Source organism: Leucopleurus acutus (genome assembly GCF_964270905.1).
Source record: "Leucopleurus acutus genome assembly, chromosome: 5".
Classification (NCBI taxonomy): domain Eukaryota; kingdom Metazoa; phylum Chordata; class Mammalia; order Artiodactyla; family Delphinidae; genus Leucopleurus; species Leucopleurus acutus.
Genome location: NC_139147.1, coordinates 133,064,811 through 133,084,586, shown reverse-complemented (window position 1 = coordinate 133,084,586; position 19,776 = coordinate 133,064,811). Strand labels below are relative to the sequence as shown.

The 19,776-nt window shown below is 41.3% G+C and overlaps 1 protein-coding gene across 2 annotated transcripts in view; it reads left to right on the top strand.

Moving 5' to 3' along the window:
• COL6A6 (collagen type VI alpha 6 chain) overlaps positions 1–19,776 on the top strand; it is a gene marked incomplete at its 5' end in the record, with an annotated part of 108,839 nt that overhangs the window by 80,399 nt on the left and 8,664 nt on the right. For both annotated transcript variants that reach the window (XM_082840081.1, XM_082840082.1), the window contains 4 exons: positions 10–503; positions 7,404–7,500; positions 10,253–10,924; positions 13,562–13,655. In XM_082840081.1, the coding sequence (XP_082696207.1) occupies positions 10–503; positions 7,404–7,500; positions 10,253–10,924; positions 13,562–13,655 (1,357 nt within the window). The remainder of the gene's footprint in view (positions 1–9; positions 504–7,403; positions 7,501–10,252; positions 10,925–13,561; positions 13,656–19,776) is intronic.

Below are 19,776 nucleotides of genomic sequence, written 5' to 3'. Positions count from 1 at the left end.
GCCTTTTAGGAGCCCCGCGGTGCCCTGTGCATCCCACGGAGCTGGTGTTCGCGCTGGACCAGTCCCGGGGCGTCACGGAGCCAGAGTTCGCACGGATGAAGGAGATGATGACCTCCCTGTTGGGCGGTCTCCGGGTCCGGGAGAACCGCTGCCCTGCGGGCGCGCGCGTGGCCGTGCTCACCTACGACTCCCACGCGAGGCTCCTCATCCGCTTCTCTGATGCATACAGGAAGGACAGACTCCTCAGAGAGATCGAGGCCCTTCCTTACGAGCGGTCCACGTCCAGCAGGGACATTGGCAAGGCCATGAGGTTTGTCTCCAGGAATGTCTTCAAGCGGATGCTCCCAGGGGCTCACACCAGAAGAATCGCCACGTTCTTCAGTGGCGGCCCATCTGCGGATGCCCAGACCATCACGACGGCCGGCCTGGAGTTCAGCGCCCTGGACATCATCCCGGTGGTGATCGCCTTCGGCCAGGTGCCCACCATCGAGCGCTCGCTTGTGGTAAGAAGGGCAAGCTGCCTCATAACTCTTCTCTCTCTTTTTTGCCTGTACTCAGGGGCATTTACAAGAAAGCATGGAGCTGTACTAAGTGTTTATTACTAGGTACCAGGAACATGCCAAGCCCTTGATGGGCATCATCCCGTTTAGTTCCCACAAGCAGTGTGTATGAGATGGGAATCATTGTTATTCCCGTTGTACGGGTAAGAACACTGAGTCTGGAGGGGTGGACCCTATGCCCAGGTTCACACAGCTGACAAGTGGCAATGTCAGGGCTTGAATCCAGGCCTCTATTCTAGTGCTTCTCCAAAGGACTCTCTGAGTTGGCTCCGGATCTAAAGATACTAAATCTGGGTAGCCAGTAAATATTCGTGGATGTCACTGATGTGGTCATGGAATGGAAACCAAAGGACTGATTTTATAACTTCACCAATCATGTAAATATCCATACTTTATAAAGGAAAAGCCATTCCAGTTATAGCTTCTTAGGTTGAAGATTAAAATCTTACTGTGGGGACATCCTGGGTGGCACAGTGGTTAAGAATCCAACTGCCAACACAGGGGACATGGGTTCGAGCCCTGCTCCCGGAAGATCCCACATGCCACGGAGCAACTAAGCACGTGCGCCACAACTACTGAAGCCTGTGCTCTAGAGCCCATGCTCCACAACAAAGACAAGCCACAGCAATGAGAAGCCCACGCACCGCAGCAAAGAGTAGCCCCTGCTCGCTGCAGCTAGAGAAAGACCACACACAGCAACAAAGACCCAACGCAACCAATAATTAATTAATTAAAAAAAAATCTTACTGTGTAGCATTTCTAAATAAACCACCTAGGATCACGGCGACCTTTAAAACACTCTATCAATAGAGCCTCAGTGGCAGGGGTTCCTTACAAAACACCTTCTGGACCTGGCAGAGTGTCCTTCTCGTCATCTGTGACTACCCAACATGCTGCTTTGTTCTCCATTCATGGGGAAGCCATGAGGAGAGACCCCATGCATCTGCAAAGGGTATTGGAAAATGCAACCTGAACCAGAAGGACAAGCATTTAAAAATTAATTCATGTAGAGAAAGGAAAGTGAGAAGTGACCGAGTCACTGCCTTCAGGTGTGTGCAGGATTATTACTGGAGAAAACTAGCCAGCCAACTCCAAGTTAGCAAAATCTCTTATTAGAGAAACTGAGAATCATAGCAGTGGAAACTCCAGTTTAGATTTGAGTAGGAGCTTTCTGAAGGCAAGATTGACTTAACGTTGCCATGGGCCAGATGGCTAAATGTAGGTGGTCAAGACACCACCTTTCTCTGAAGGCCTTTTGTAGGGGCGGTCACTCACCTGGCAAGGGTGACTTCTGTCTTTCCTGGAGAACTAGGATTAAGTGGCTTTTTTGAGACCCTCTCCAGCTCCCTAATTTTCTGTGAAAGTGCTAAACTAAGCAGACCAGAATTGAAATATAGTACTCCTCTGTAGAATGCAGAAAGTGGTGCTTGTTTCCTAGCATTGGTGTGAAGAAGAAATGATGTAACTCCATGCACCAGTGCCTAGGACATAGCAAACACTCAAGAATGGTAGCTCTTGCTTTAATTATAATTGTTATCAGTTTCTTGATGGTGAACTAAAATCTGTTTAACTGTATTAAAGTCTGGGTTGTAAAGAAGCTGCAACTGCTATTAGCATCATTGAAACTAACTCAGAATTATGCAAATGAGCAGCCTGATCTATGAGGCTCAGAAAAGAAAATGCACATAAATTAGAAGACTGGGGCCCGCCTATGCTAATGAAGCTGCTTTGAGAGGCAGCGGCTCAAAGATTCTGTAAGTGGATTTGGTTACACACAGAGTCCTCCTAATTCCCTCTGTTTATTGGGAACAACCATTGTTCTTTGGCTTTATTTAGTCACAAAATAGGAGACAGCTTAATATCCTGACACAAATGATTGATGGTACTTGCGATACAAATTTAAACAGATGCAATTCCACCTACCCTCTCAAAGGTATGTGCATAGCGTATAACTTTAGAAAATATATTTTGTAGAGTTTTTCTTTTAAACTTTGGAGTGTTAACAGTCCCACTTAGAGATTCTACCCACATCACCTAGAGACTCCTTGTTCCTTTCTTGAAGGAATTGATCTCAAAAGAGCACCAATGAAGGTTCAGATTCTTGACAATGACCCTCACGGATTGGAGCAGTATTGGCCCCAATACCCCTTGGGTAGAAAAAGAGTTAGAGTTGCAGACAGAAGTCAGACTTGGTCCCAAGGTTCATTCATCCAACAGATGTTGAGTGAGCAGCTCATATATACCAGGTGCCATCCTAGGCTCTGAGGACAAAAGAGTAAGTAGAAAACCAAAAGACCTCACCTATTAGAGGATGGAGCTATGCAGGGTTGTCTAGAAGGGCTCAAAACAAATTGATGAGAACCCAATACCTGACATTGCAGAAGAGAGATGATGTTACTACTTCTCTATTTCCCTTCTGTTTCTTTCTTCTATCCATCTCTTCGCTTGCTCTTAAACTGTCATTTATTAGTACTTTAAGAACAGAGCTCAAAGTTTTAATGACACAATAAATTTTTATTTGGAGGCCATATCACAAAACCCCTTGTTCGTTTCATAACCATTGTGACTTTTCTATATCTTGATTCATCTGAGAGTTCAGTAGAATCCAACTGAAATTTGGAACCTGTGTAGACACATGTGGCAGATCTCAGAAGCAGCTGCTCTGAAAACATGGGCTCATTTCCCTATGTTTCTGAGCAAACGTGTTGTGTGATCACCATCTTGGAAATTTTTCATGATGGTCTGAAGCCAAGTGATGAGCTGTTCATCCTTCTGGAATGGAAGACTATTTTTGATTGGAAAAAACTCGATCTCAGCTTTGTTTTGTCCGTAGGGTTTTTCCTTTAAATTTGTTGGGCAATTACCTCTTAATTCTGGTGAAATTTTATTTGCTGCCCGTGAAGAATTTTAATGTGGGCTGGGTCTCCCTTTCTAATATATGTATACGAAATGTGTCCTTTATAGCTAGCCTTATTTTTTTTCCTTTACTCTGCTGTTTAGCTTTGCAGGTGAGAGAAACATTAGGTGTAATAGTTGACATTACAGATTATTCTAGTGATGAAACAGAGCTGAAATTGGGGGGAGAGAGGGTTAATGGGAAACTTTAGCACTCTGAGCACCTTGCCCTTTTATTTTTATATGGATTTCCTTTGTTAATAGAGAATTGTCTAAAGAATGTTAATGGTATCTTTTTTGAATGCACCAATTCATGGAGCCCCATGATGTTGAGAAAGCAAAGAGCAGGGTATCATCCAGAATGATGTACTGAAGGCTCATTTTACCCATTTGTGGATCATCCAAGCTGGTGCATCTTTGAATCCACAGGAAAGTGAGCAATAAGAAAAGTGACCCATAGGACCCTTTTATTTTAAATCCCCAACTCACATTCATCTTGGGGAATTTTTCTGTGATATGCTAATTACAGTTGCCCCAATGACATGTGGTAGGATGAGTGATCTCTAAGACCACATCTGCCGAACTTCATTGATTAGGAAATTACTTAGGGGAAGGGGAGTGGAGAGCACAGACCCCCTGAGGTCTCTCCCAGTTAAAAAAAAAAAAACGACACACTAGAATCAATGAGTGGAAAGTATGGCTTTAGGTTGACACCAACATGTTGATACATGGTTAAATGTGAAGCCTAAGTTATCAACTAGTGCCACTGCCAGAAGGATGGAAGTTGCCACATGGTAGACACACAGAACACAAGCTAGTGAACAAAGGGCAGCAATCTCTGGGTGACATGGTGAGAACACTGTTCCAAATCAAGTTAGAACCCCCTGATACAAAACTATAGTCAAAGTAGCTCAGGCAGAGGGTGGAAGGTAGGTCTTATGTGGGGAGAGCAAAGTTTTTGTTTTGTTTTGTTTTGTTTTTTAATACACCTTTATTGGAGTATAATTGCTTCACAGTACTGTGTTAGTTTCTGTTTACAACAAAGTGAAGCAGCTATATGTGTGCATATATCCCCATATCTCCTCCCTCTTGCGTCTCCCTCCCACCCTCCCTTTCCCACCCCTCTAGGTCATCGCAAAGCATGGAGCTGATCTCCCTGTGCTATGTTGCTGCTTCCCACTATCTATCTATTTTACATTTGGTAGTGTATGTATGTCGATGCTACTCTCATTTCACCCAAGCTTCCCCTTCCAACCCTTGTGTCCTCAAGTCCATTCTCTACATCTGTGCCTTTATTCCTGCCCTGCCACTCGGTTCATTAGTACCATTTTTTTTGATTCCATATATATGTGTTAGCATACGGTATTTGTTTTTCTCTTTCTGACTTACTTCACTCTGTATGGCAGACTCTAGATCCATCCACCTCACTACAAATAACTCAATTTCATTTCTTTTTATGGCTGAGTAATATTCCATTGTATATATGTGCCACATCTTCTTTATCCATTCATCTGTTGATGGACACTTAGGTTGTTTCCATGTCCTACCTATTGTAAATAGAGCTGCAATGAACATTGTGGTACATGACTCTTTTTGAATTATGGTTTTCTCAGGGTATATGCCCAGTAGTGGGATTGCGGGGTCATATGGTAGTTCTATTTTTAGTTTTTTAAGGAACCTCCATACTGTTGTCCATAGTGGCTGCACCAATTTACCTTCCCACCAACAGTGCAGGAGGCAAAGTTTAAACTGGAGGCATCTGTATTCCTCCCCACTCTGGGCTAACTTTCCTCATCTATGAAATGGTGGGATTGGCTTCTAAAATTTCTTCTAGCTCAAGCCTTCTGTGACTTTTTTTTCCCAGACCCTGATAGTTGGCAATAAGAAATTACTTTGCCCCTATCAGATGGACTGATCCATGCTCTCTGGATTTGGTTTCCTGGTCCCTCATCACAGTCCAGATGAAGCAATGGCATGATTCACTGGAAATATTGCCCAGACACCTATTAAAAGCCGTTAATAATTCAGGCTAATTGTGTCTTCTGGTGGAAAAGAATCAAGAATCAAGACTGTGTTTACAGGTCCCCATTCACAAAATGTCCCCATTTATGTCCCCACCACCTGTCCCTTTTCTGCCACCCGACTATCACAGGGTCTTTTCTTTTTTTAATTAATTTTTATTGGAGTATCGTTGCTTTACAATGTTGTTAGTTTCAGGTGTACAGCAAAGTGAATCAGTTATACATATACATATATCCACTCTTTTTTAGATTCTTTTCCCATATAGGTCATTACAGAGTATTGAGTAGAGTTCCCTGTGCTATACAGTAGGTTCTTATTAGTTATCTATTTTATATACAGTGATGTGTATATGTACATCCCAATCTCCCAGTTTATCCCTCCTACCCCTTGGTAATTATGTTTGTTTTCCACATCTGTAACTCTACTTCTGTTTTGTAAATAAGTTCATTTGTACCATGTTTTAAAACTTGCTTATATGTGGAATTTCATCACAGGGTATTTTCTTTTTCTCTCTTCTCTTAAACCACACGATGCTCACTCTCACTCTGTTTCTTCCCTCTCAGTCTTTGTCAGACACCATACCTTCCTTTCTCTATGCATTTGTGCCTAGAAATTTAGCTAAAAGCTTCAGTTACCGCTTATTCCCTCCGAGCCTCCCCCTCTCACCCAGATGGCTTAGGAAGGCAAACACAGTGGTCTCCCAGGGAGGAATTCAGGGGAGTGCTGATTTCTCCATCTCTTATACACGGGAGAATAAAAGATGGGAAGAAACAGAGATAACTCTCAGGAAAGCCCCCACCCCCCCTTCCCATGTCCCTTGCTCCTCAGTGAACAACATAGAAGATGACCAGCCTGCAGCCCTGTCCATGCTCAGCACTAAGACGGGGAGGCGCACTGCCCTCAGGACCCCAGTTCTGGGTTTCTGATCGGCTCAGGTGTCCATCCCTGATGCAATCCGCTCTGCTGAGAGATGGGTTCACCCCACACCAACACAGCTGCCTGAGTCGCACCTCTGTGGATCAAGTATGGGAAGGAAGCTTCCCTGAGAAGGAGGGGAGGGGGTTAGCCAGATGGGTTCACAGGAGAGACTAAATGTTGTGTGACACATTTCTGAGGCATTGGGTAGGATCACACCCACAATACGCTTTCGACTGTCAGTGATCTCTGAGTCAATTAACTGACAAGCTAATTATTCTTCATTATTAGGAGCCTCCATATTGTCTGCCTCTCTCCAGCCTCAAATTCCTCGGGGAGGTTACTAATAATAGGGCCAAATTGGAAAGGGTGGGAAGTTGTTCAGAGGAGAGCTGCCTGGACGTGAATCTGGGTCTGCACTTCAAAGCCAGGGTCAATGCCTTGTTCGTGGTGGGAACTCAAAGCCAGTTCTAAAGCACATCTGTGATTTCACACACTTGTCTGGACTTGGGTAGAGGGGTGTCTCTGGTCCTTTTCCTTAAATGGTTTCCATGTCCAGTGTCTTTTGATCAGTCCTTTACCCTTTCTCTGAGCTTCAGTTTCCTCGTCTGTAAAATGGGAATGATGAACTTAAGAACGAACTCACTGGGCTGTGAGTGGAAGTGCTTTGCTGTCTCTGATGACCCACGTGGCACCTACCTGGTGCCAGTAAATGCTTTTCAATTATGAATTCATTTAGTGCCCACGGTAGCCCTCTTAGGGAGTAGTATGACTATTCTGTTCACAGATGTGGAAACAGAGGCAAAGCCACTTGTCATCCAGCTAAAGAGAAAGTCGTGGGTTAAACCCAGACAGTACTCTTAGCCCCTCTGCCCTTCAGCCTCCCTGGGACCCTCTTAGAGGGAGGGCCCCCCACTTCTCTCTGCAGATCTCAGCTCTCTGGACCATCCTGGGAGGTTCCTGCAGCCCCACCCATGAAGCTATTCTTCCTCTTGCTTCTGCTTCTTGCAGATTGACGACACTGGCAGATTCCAAGTCACCATGGTTCCACACAGGATTGACTCTTCACCAGCACTAGAGGGACTCCAGCGGTGCACTTTCTGCTACGGTGAGACCCACAGGGAGAACATAACTTGATCAGGCCCGTTAAGCAGTGCAGTGAGTCACCATTGGCAGGAGTGGCTGGAACTTGGCAGCAGAGACGCTAGTGGCCTTGAGAGGATCTCTCTGGGGCTCCGGCCTCATCTCGCCACACAGCCTCATCCACAGATGGAGCCTCTCAGCTCATGCAGCTTCTAGGAAACAGGAATCATTTTTAGAAAAACTTAGCCTGTCCCATTGCCAACTTTTTCATGCTGTATATTTATGAGTTTTCTAAATCTCAAATGTTCACAACCCCAAAGAAATGCTTTACAGTGGGAGTGGAAATTAGCAGAAATTCATGCATTTCTCATTGGAAAGAGGTTTTCTCAGACTCCCAAATGTTAAGCATCAGAAAGATGTGCAATGCTGGTTTGTCTGTGGTTGTGTTTTATACACAATCTATAGGTCTAGCTGGAGAACCAGACAGACCTGTATTTGAGTATTCTAATAATTTGAATGTTCTAATAATTACAAAGAGAGTGGGACCCACTGAGGTTACTGGTGGGTGTGATAACTTCCAGTTATCAGACATTCATTATTAGACACACACTGTTCTAATTGCTTTATATAACACTGATGGTGATGATGATGATACTTAATGCTTAGGCTATTGGATTTATTGTGTTCTAAGCACTCTTCTCATTGTTTCATTTGATCCTTATAATCACCCTAAAATGTTTGAAAGGTTATTAGCTCCATTTTACAGATGAGATGAAATAGTTTGCTCACAGCCAGATCAAACCCGAGAAAGCTGGCGTTAAGACACCTGCAATTTATGAGAAACACAGATCTTATTATGCTCTTCCCTGAAACTCTGTATTTGGCCTTGAAGAAAATGCTTAATTCCTCTCCTTCTGCATGTGTGTCAATGAGATGCTCATTCTGGTCATGTGAGTGACTTCATAGGGAGGTGGCGACTCCAAGGGAGAAGTGGGATTTCTCCTAATAACCCTCTCTTCCTTCTGTCTTCCCCTCTGCTGCCCTCTGATCATTTCCTCCCCCCCCAACCCCCACCTCCCGAAGAGCTCACCACACCATGGGCAAATACATCCCCCTAGAGTTCTCAGCTGTGCGTAGACACATCAGTGATGCATTGTGCTGGTCTGATGCATGGTCAGAAGTTGCCAGTGTGTGTCTGGGGATATATTTTGGCTCCATTTCTTGGCTTAAATCCTTGTTTTGTCTCTGAGGCATATAATGGAAGGTATTTTGGCTGTTGTTTCCTGCAATTAAGAAACCCCACAAAATTGAATAAATGGGCAGGCTACTGTCCCTGATTTTAGAAACTGCCTTGCACACAGGTGACTGTGCTGTCATCTGCCTGTTAAACAGCGTCATCAAATTTTATTGAATTTTAAGAAGGGAATCATAACTTGTTCAGAGCTTATATCTCTACTGAGTCCATGAGTAAGACTGAAGTTCTGAAGTCTGCTCCATCCCCTAAGGATCTGCACTCTGGTTATTAACCTTTCATCTGACAGCTTTTGTTCATGGCCAGGCCCATATCTAAGTACTGGCTGTCCACACGTGTGTTTTTCCATTTCTCTTTAGTTTTTAAAGAGAAAATTCTCTTTAATTCTCATCCTTAACCATCAACTGTTATTGGAAATCTAGGATTGCAGAATATCAACCCTGAAAGGGCTCTCTGGGTGAATCTAATCCAAGCACCTAGTTGTGCAGAATTAAGGCCCAGTCTTGGCTTGGATGGGGGCACACAGCATGTTTGTTACTGGGGACAGCTAGACCAGAACCCAGGCATCCTGGCTCTCAGGCCAAGGGGCCTCCCCTCTGCTGTACTATGTGGCCTTGCCTCAAACAGTACCACACTGACTTCATACGCAGACCCTTCTAGAAATGCTGGTGTCTCCTCTGGCAAAATAACTCTATTCTCCCGCCCTCAGACTCTTCAGTAAAATTAGAAGATTAGGTGACCTCTAAGATCCTTTCATTTCCAAGTTAATTTTATTCCTCTGAATATTCATTGTGGTCAGGTTCAATAAATTAATGCACTGTTTTTATTACTATACCTTTTTTAAATGAGATATGCATAATTATTAAAATGACCTCATATTTTATGAAAGTCCGTTAACATGTAGTATTTATATTCGTTTATTTAACAAACACATACTGAGCTTTCAACTAATAGGTACTTTGAACATAAGACATGAGCGGTAGTTTTGTCCTTAATGTCTCTACATAGATAGAGTTATAAACCTTTATTTAAATTGAAATAAAAGATGCATTGCTTTTTTCACTCTTACTTTTTAAGCAGATTACTTTTCATAGTAAAGCAGTGTGCCTGGGATGATAGGGGCCATTGGTTTAACCTGTATATTGTCAGTTAGAGAGATCATTAGTTTCTATGTCATGACACAGTATATCATGTACAATCATGAGATGAATTGTCCACTTCAATCTTTATAAACTTAAAGCAGAGCCAAGATGAAACCTCTGTTGAAAGCAACCTAATTTTAAAAAGTCAGATAATATTAGTGAATGGAACTCAAGACACGGGCTGTGTATAAAAATCTGTATTTTCGGGATCAAAATGCAAACCACGTACTAGGAAATCTTCCTGTTGCTGACCTCAAAATCATTTAGTTACTACTTTAACATCAAAGATTATGCAGCTTCCAAATGTCAAAATGTTTGAGATGCTATCTCTTCCTTTTCTGTCCGTTTCTGTTTAGTAACCCTAAGTGACTTTTGGTCTGCAGATGTCTGCAAGCCGGATGCTTCTTGCGACCAAGCCAGACCACCAGCTGTGCAATCTTACATGGACGCTGCTTTCCTTCTGGATGGCTCCCGGCACGTGGGAAGTGCAGAATTTGAAGACATAAGAGGCTTCCTGGGAGCACTGTTAGATCACTTTGACATCACCCCAGAGCCTGAGACCTCTGTCACTGGAGACCGGGTGGCCCTATTAAGCCATGCTCCCCCCCACTTCCTACCCAACACTCAGAGGAGTCCCGTTAGAAGTGAATTCAACCTTACCACCTACAAGAGTAAACGCCTCATGAAGAGGCACGTGGAAGAATCAGTTCAGCAGCTCAATGGAGATGCTTTTATTGGTCATGCCTTACAGTGGACTCTGAACAATGTCTTCTTGAGTACACCCAATCTGAGAAGAAATAAAGTCATTTTTGTGATATCTGCTGGGGAAACCAGTCACTTGGATAGGGAAACCTTAAAGAAAGAATCCTTGAGAGCCAAGTGTCAAGGTTATGCCTTATTTGTGTTTGCCCTTGGCCCTTCTTGGAACGACCAGGAACTGGAAGATCTAGCCAGCTACCCGTTGGATCACCACTTGGTCCAGCTTGGCCGCATTCATAAGCCTGACCACAGATATGGTGTGAAGTTTGTGAAGGCCTTTATAAGCTCAGTCAGGCGTAAGTCATAAAATCTGTTCTTTCTTGCACATTAAGAGTATTCTTGGTACTCCCCAAAGAAGGGTTGATGAGTTGACATGGATTCTTGGAACCTCTGTCTTCAAGGGCACTGCAGGCTCAGCAAGGAAAATATGTAATTATGGATGTGGAGGGAGGAAGCCTCTGATTTCTAAGCATTGAATTTTCTGGCTCATCTTTTTTATGCTTCTGGTTCCTATGGAGAAACAATCATAACAAGCAGTTGCTCGCAGTCTATATAGAGCAGCACAGTCTGGGGGTATGAAGTCACAGCCTGGACTGTTAGCTACAAAGTAGAAACCCTTGGCATGTAACATTATCACGCTGCCCTTTGATGGAAAGTTTGACTGGTTAACACCCCAAAAGAGAGAGCCAGAGAAAAATTCAACAATCCTTGGCTTTGCTTTTACAAGTTCCAAAGGCAGAGTTTGAAGTATTAGGAGATACCATTTTACCTGTCAGAATAAAAAATACAGCCCTGCAAAACTTTCTTAGCTTTGTTAATGAGTTTTTATGATGCCAGTATTAGTGTAACTGGTGCCCATGAAAAAGAAACGTGGGCTGTATTTCTTGGAGTGAGCTTGCCTTGAAAGTATGCAATTCATTTTGAATGCAACAGGATGGATTAAGAGAAGCTATGTCCTGATATGACTCTGGAGGTTGAAGAAAAGCACTGTCAGATTTCTGATCATTTTTGTGGTGAATTTACTTTTGGAGTACAGATAAAGGAAAGTGAACAAACAGGCTAAAGGGCACCCAGTGTAGCTTAAGGAAAATTCTGACTGTGTCTCAAACTTGTCACTGACATTCATGGTGAGACCACTGAAGGCTGCAAAGACACTGACTAGTCAGGGTCAGTGAGGTCTGAGGAGCCTTGGGAAATGGTCGGCAGGGCTAATGTCATGTCCACTGGTCCTCTGCTACTCTAGGTGTGAGTCTAGGACCAACATCCCAGCATCACCTGGGAGCTTGTGAAAAATGCAGAATCACAGGCCCTGCCCCAGACATTTTGTTCCAGAATCTGCATTTTATCAAGATCCCCATGTGATTCATATGTACATTATAGTTTGAGAGACACTGGTATAGGAGCAGTTGCTCCCAGAATGAAATTTGTGTGGATGGGTTCTGGAATAGGATCCAGAAAGAGGAGCTGGAAAAAAGTAAGGGAAAAAATAAATGAAGGCCAGGGGTCATTCTGAAAAAAGAAATCACAAGGCATTTGTAAGGGTGAAACAAAAGAACACCTTGAAAGACTCTCAGCAACTTGTAAAGAAACACTCCTTATGAGGCAGAAAGTTGAAAGGAAGTTAAGATGGAATTTCCTTCCCCAGCTCAGCAAAATTCTTAATGGTGTTTCATGGTAACTAGTCAAACTGTATGATTAGATAAATGACACTGACCCCCATCACCCAGGGAAAGGGGAAGAGATGTTTTAAGAAGAATTACTTGGGGTTTAAAGTTTTCTAAAACTGTAAGTATCTAGAAATCTCCAATCTTTAAACGATAGCTGTGAAAGTACAAAAAGTTGAAAAGATTTTAACATAATCATATTCAATCCTACATGCTCCATTCAATAGCAGGCCCCCAGACCCACACTCACCCCTCAACATTAACATGTATGTATTAGGTACCTACTCTGAGCCACTCACTGTTGATTTATGGGGTATCAAGGAGGGACCAAAACAGATGTGGTCCTCACCCTCCTAGGCATCCCAGTCCAGCTCCCTCTCTAAGTGACTCTTTTTTATCACACTGCTGTGACAGAATTGGCTATCAGACACAGTTCACATCAGAATCGACAAATTTTCTATGCAAAACTACTGACTGACAACCTTAGAGTTAAGACAGATAATTAAAAATCAGATATACATAAAGGAAACATCACAGTCTTGGCCATTCAGTCTAGAAACACACAGCCCAGTCTACAATAGCAGCTCAGAAGGTAGTGCTGGATCACAGCCCAGGACCAACTTGCTACTTAGACGACCTGAGACCATCAGGAAGAGATTTAATTGTGTTTAACACACAATTAAATTAAGTGTTTCATGGAAATAATAATGCATTTTTAAAGTTTCTCATCAAAAAATGTTTTTTTTAATGTTTAAATGGTGTGGGAAGAGGCATGCTTTCATATTATAAAAAATTAATATACTTCAGATGAAATGAATTATAATGAATTAAACCCAAGATGGCACTGTGGTTACTGTTGTTGTTATTGATATGGAGACCATAAAGGAAATATCCTTTTCCCTTTGCATTTTAATATTCCAAAGGAGCAAGTAAAAAATAACTATTCTGATTAGTTCATGTCAGAGACCAGACTGTTAGGATGGGCTTGTGATTTCTCCTCTAATGTTTGATGGACTTTAGCAGCTAAGGGCACCTTATTGAAAAGTAAGTTGACTTTTCCACTTATAAATTTGACAGTCATGCATTTTCTAAACCCAATTTTAGAGACCACCCTGAGAAATCTGCTTTCATCTCATATGGCCACCTTAGTTGGTGTCTTCCTTTGATGGATGTTGAAAACTGTGAAGGGACACTTTGCATGCAGAGCAGATTGCTGTAATGTTAATTGCTGTGAATAAGAGTCCCCTCACAGATTTCTTTTCTTCCTAGGTGCAATCAACAAATATCCACCAATAAACATCAAAGCAAAGTGCTACAGACTCAGCTCTGCAGATCTGCAGCAGCCCACGCGCCAGTTGCGAAGGTATTACCTGCTTGGTATTACTTGATAAATGAATGTGTCCCCTTCCTCCTCCTCCTTTTCTCCTTCTTTATCCTATTTGGACAAAATCTACCACTACATGATAATAAAATATAATTTGAGGGAATGAGAGATAATAAAAAAATGACCAGGTTGATCTGAAAACAATCAAATAAGAGTTTTTTAAAATAGAAAAATCTAATTGTTGAACTAAAACAACCAACGGGACACCCCAGTGGCAATGAGCAGACCTGATAACCAGATCTTGGTTTCTAAGTATCATTCCCCACTAAAAGGAACCAGGTTTCTTGGAGAAATAACTAATCCTAACCTGTAACAGGGAAAGTACAATGTGAGCCTGGAACATTTGTTATGCCAGAAAGAAAGAAAGTAGAAAAAACTGTCATGTCAAAAGGACAAAGGAGTTGTCTTGAAAGGGTTCCCACTGGCCCAATTTTGAACAATTTGAACATCAGAAAGACTAATGATGGTAATGGATTACAACACTGAATTTTAAAAATCCACAAGTCTGGGCTTCCCTGGTGGTGCAGTGGTTGAGAATCCGCCCGCCAATGCAGGGGACACGGGTTCGTGCCCCAGTCCAGGAAGATCCCACGTGCCGCAGAGCGGCTGGGCCCATGAGCCATGGCCACTGAGCCTGAGCGTCTGGAGCCTGTGCTCTGCAACGGGAGAGGCCACAACAGTGAGAGGACCGCGTACCACACACACACAAAAAAACTCCACAAGTCTATCTAGAGACCCAAAAAGAGAGAAGGGGAGGAAAATTTCTTTTTTATAGAAGTATGCTAGCTAATAAATATAGAAAAAGTGGTAGAATTAAAAAATTATCAATTTGTAATCCCTATTGTAATAACTGAGTCAGGCAAGGATCAAGGAATGCTAAAACCAGTGGGTGACAAGTTGGGGGACAGGCTATTTACAGTCCCACAGAACCCCTCACATATTTATTAATGACAGAGGGGAAATGTGCCTTTACATGGTGAGGTCTGGCCCTACCCACTGTAACCAGGATCTGACACTATGTGTCTCATGAGGGAGGCAGGGGGAGATACAGTATCACCCATGTGGGACTCTGGCTGGAGATGTTTGACCCAAGTCTAATAATGAGGAAACCATTGGACAATTCCAGAATATGGGATGTTCTTCAGAACAGCCGGCCTATATTCTCCCTAGGTTTCAATGTCTTGAACAGCAGAGGGACGTGAGGTAGTGTCCTAGAATTGGAGAAACTACAGAGACATAACAGCCAAATGTAGTGGTGTGAACCTTGACTGGATCCTAGATTAGAAAAAAAAGCTTATATTAATGACATTTGGGGGATAATTGGGGAAATTTGAGTATGAACAATATGTTGGGTAATATTATTGATTCATGTGAATTTCCTTATGTGTGGTAATAGTATCATGTTTGTGTAATAGAATGTCTTTTTTCTTGAGAGAGGTATGCTGAAGTATTTAAGAGTAACATGCATGGTGGCTGCAACCTACTTTCAGATGGTTTCCTAAAAGGAAGTAAAGTGTGTGTATATGCATATATAAGTATATATGTGTATATGCATATATATGTATATATGTGTGTATATAGATATATAGAGATATATATGTGTACACTCACACAGAGTAGCAAGATGGTAACAGGTGAAGAACCATCTAGATCAGGGGTCCCTAACCCCTGGGCCAAGGACCAGCACCTGTTAGGAACAGGGCTGCACAGCAGGAGGTGAGCAGCGGGAGAGCCAGCAAAGCTTCATCTGCTGCTCCCCATTGCTTGCATTACCACCTGAACCATTCTCCCACACACCCCGTCCATGGAAAAATTGTCTTGCACAAAACCAGTCCCTGGTGAAAGGCTGGGGACCACTGATCTAGATGAAAGATATACCAGTATTTATTCGTGGTTTTCTGATCTTTATAATATTCTGTGAATTTGACAATTTTCAAAGTAAAAAGATAACTTGTAAAACTCAGTGGATGGATTAAACAGAGCAATAGACACATCTGAAGAGAAACATAATGAACTGGAAAAATAAAGCTGAAGAAATTACTCAGAATGCAAAGAAGATAAATAAATATAAGAAGTTTAGAGACAGAACAGATTGGAAAGATCTAACCTATAGCTAAGTGGAATTCTAGAAAGATGAAATAGAAATAACAAATCAGAGACAGTATTCAAAGACATAAAGGGAAGATCATGTTCAAGAACTTATTAGAGACATGAATTAAAAGATGAAGAAAAGACAAGGTATAACAGTCAGGATAAATAGAAAGAAACAGCAGTTGGAATGGTGTAGGGGAATGCAGAACACCAGGATGAAGAAAACTTAAAAGCAGCCAGAAATAAAGAGTAGGACATCTGCAGAGAAACTATAATTAGGCTGGCAGCTGAATAATCAGTAGCAGTAGTAGAAGCCACAAAACTATTGAGAACATTTTAAATAGTGGGGGAAAATATTTGCCAACTTAGAAAAACTGTCTTTCAAAAATAATGAGGGTTTCCCTGGTGGTGCAGTGGTTAAGAATCTGCCTACCAATGCAGGGGACACAGGTTCGAGCCCTGGTCCAGGAAGATCCCACATGCTGTGGAGAAACTAAGCCCACACACCACTACTGAGCCCATGCACCACAACTACTGAAGCCCTCGCACCTAGAGCCCATGCGCTGCAATAAGAGAAGCCACCGCAATGAGAAGCCTGCACACCACAACGAAGAGTAGCCCCAGCTCACTGCAACTAAAGAAAGCCTGTGTGCAGCAACAAAGACCCAATGCAGCCAAAAATAAATAAATAAATTTATAAAAAATAAAAATGGTGAAACAAAGACAATTTAGAAAGACAAAAACAATAGTTCATCACAAAAAGACCTTTGCTAAAGGAACTTCTAAAGTATGTACTTCAGGGACTTCCCTGGTGGTCTAGTGGTTAAGAATTGCCTTCCAATGCAGAGGACATGGGTTAGATCCCTGGTAGGGGAACTAAGATCCCACAGGCCACGGGGCAACTAAGCCCACACACTGCAACTACTGATCCCACGCACTCTGGAGCCCGTGCACCACAACTAGAGAGAAGCCCAGGTGCCACAGCGAAGGTCCCACATGCCGCATCTAAGACCCAACGCAGCCTAATTAATTAATTGATTTTTAAAAAGACTCTGCACTCCTAATGCAGGGGGCCCAGGTTAAAAAAAAAAAAAGTACTTTAAGGAAAATAAAGACCACAGAAGGAAGGACTGTGATGCAAGAATAGTAGATGATAAAAAAATTGTCAATATTTAGGTAAATCTAAATAAGTGTTGTACTTTTAAATTATAGTCATATCAAATTTGTAGGGTTACCAAAAAGCTGTACTTGTTTAAAAAGCTATGAATATAAAACATTTGGCCCTTGGTGGCTTTAACAGAAAAAACAAGTTGTACTAAGACTATAAATATAAGTATTAATAAATATTAATTATTTAAACATGAGAAAAGACAGTGAACAATAAAATTATCTTTTGTTATTAAAAAATGAAGCCTTGAGTTTTAAAGGGAAAAAAGACAGCATTGAAAAAAGGGGCAATAATATGTCATGGGAAATGAATGGACTTAAAGTGTTCTAGGAATTTGTGTTGTTTGGGCTGGTGGTTAGGCTGTTGAAGACTCTTTTAAAAATACATTAAGAACATACATATCGATAACTACCTTAAATGTAAATGGATTAAATGATCTAACCAAAAGACACAGACTGGCTGAATGGATACAAAAACAAGACCTGTATACATGCTGTCTACAAGAGATGCACTTCAGACCTAGGGACACATACAGACTGAAAGTGAGGGGATGGAAAAGATATTCATGAAAATGGAAATCAAAAGAAAGCTGGAGCGGCAATTTTCATGAGACAAAATAGACTTTAAAATAAAGACTATTAAAAGAGACAAAGAAGGACACTACATAATGATCAAGGGATTGATCCAAGAAGAATATATAACAATTGTAAATATTTATGCACCCAACATAAGAGCACCTCAACACATAAGGCAAATGCAAACAGCCATAAAAGGGGAAATCGACAGTAACACAATCATACTAGGGGACATTAACACCCCATTTTCACCAATGGACAGATCCTCCAAAATGAAATATATAAGGAAACACAAGCTTTAAATGACACATTAAACAAGTGGACTTAATTGACATTTACAGGACATTCCATCCAAAAACAATAGAATACACTTTCTTCTCAAGTGCTCATGGAACATTGACCAGGATAGATCATATCTTGGGTCACAAGTCAAGCCTTGGTAAATTTAAGAAAATTGAAATCGTATCAAGTATCTTTTTCGACCACAATTCTATGAGACTAGATATCAGTTACAGGAAAAATTCTGTAAAAAATACAAACACATGGAGGCTAAACAGTACACTACTAAATAACCAAGAGATCACTGAAGAAATGAAAGAGGAAATCAAAAAATACCAGAAACAAATGACAATGAAAACACAGCAACCGAAAACCTACGGGATGCAGCAAAAGCAGTTCTAAGAGGGAAGTAGAGCAATACAAGCCTACCCAAGAAACAAGAAACATATCAAATAAACAACCTAACCTTACACCTAAAACAATTAGAGAAAGAAGGACAAAAAACCTCCAAACTTAGCAGAAGGAAAGAAATCATAAAGATCAGATCAGAAATAACTGAAAAAGAAATGAAGGAAACAATAGCAAAGATTAATAAAACTAAAAGCTGGTTCTTTGAGAAGATAAATAAAATTGATAAACCATTAGCCAGACTGATCAAAAAAAAAAAAAAGGGGAGAAGACTCAAACCAATAGAATTAGAAATAACAAAGGAGAAGTAACAACTGATACTGCAGAAATACAAAGGGGCATGAGAGATTACTATAAGCAACTATATGCCAATAAAATGGACAATTTGGAAGAAATGGAAAAATTCTTAGAAAAGCACAATCTTCCGGGACTGAACCAGGAAGAAATAGAAAATATAAACAGACCAATCACAAGCAGTGAAATTAAAACTGTGATTAAAAATCTTCCAACAAACAAAAGCCCAAACCAAATGACTTCACAGGCGAATTCTATCAAACATTTAGAGAAGAGCTAACACCTATCCTTCTCAAACTCTTCCAAAATATAGCAGAGGGAGGAATTCTCCCAAACTCATTCTAGGAGGCCACCATCACCCTGATACCAAAACCAGACCATGATGCCACAAAGAAAGAAAACTACAGGCCGATATCACTGATGAACATAGACGCAAAAATCCTCAACAAAATACTGGCAAACAGAATCCAACAGCACATTAAAAGGATCATACACCATGATCAGGTCTGGTTTATCATCCCAGGAATATAAGGATTCTTCAATATATGAAAATCAATCAATGTGATAAACTGTATTAACAAATTGAAGGTGAAAAAACATATGATCATCTCAATAGATGCAGAAAAAGCTTTTGACAAAATTCAACATCCATTTATGATAAAAAACTCTCCAGAAAGCAGGCATAGAGGGAAGCTACCTCAACATAATAAAGGCCATATATGACAAACCCACAGCCAACATCATTCTCAATGGTGGAAACTGAAACCAATTCCTCTAATATCAGGAACAAGACAAGGTTGCCCACTCTCACAACTCTTATTCAACATAGTTTTGGAAGTTTTAGCCACAGCAATCAGAGAAGAAAAAGAAACAAAAGGAATCCAAATCCGAAAAGAAGAAGTAAAGCTGTCACTGTTTGCAGATGACATGATACTATACATAGAGAATCCTAAAGATGCCACCAGAAAACTACTAGAGCTAATCAATGCATTTGGTAAAATAGCAGGATACAAAATTAATGCACAGAAATCTCTTGCATTCCTATACACTAATGATGAACAATCTGAAAGAGAAATTAAGGAAACACTCCCATTTACCACTGCAACAAAAAGAATAAAATACCTAGGAATAAGCCTACCTAAGGACACAAAAGACCTGTATGGAGAAAACTATAAGACACTGATAAAAGAAATTAAAGATGATACAAACAGATGGAGAGATATACCATGTTCTTGGATTGGAAGAATCAATATTGTGAAAATGACTATACTACCCCGAGCAACCT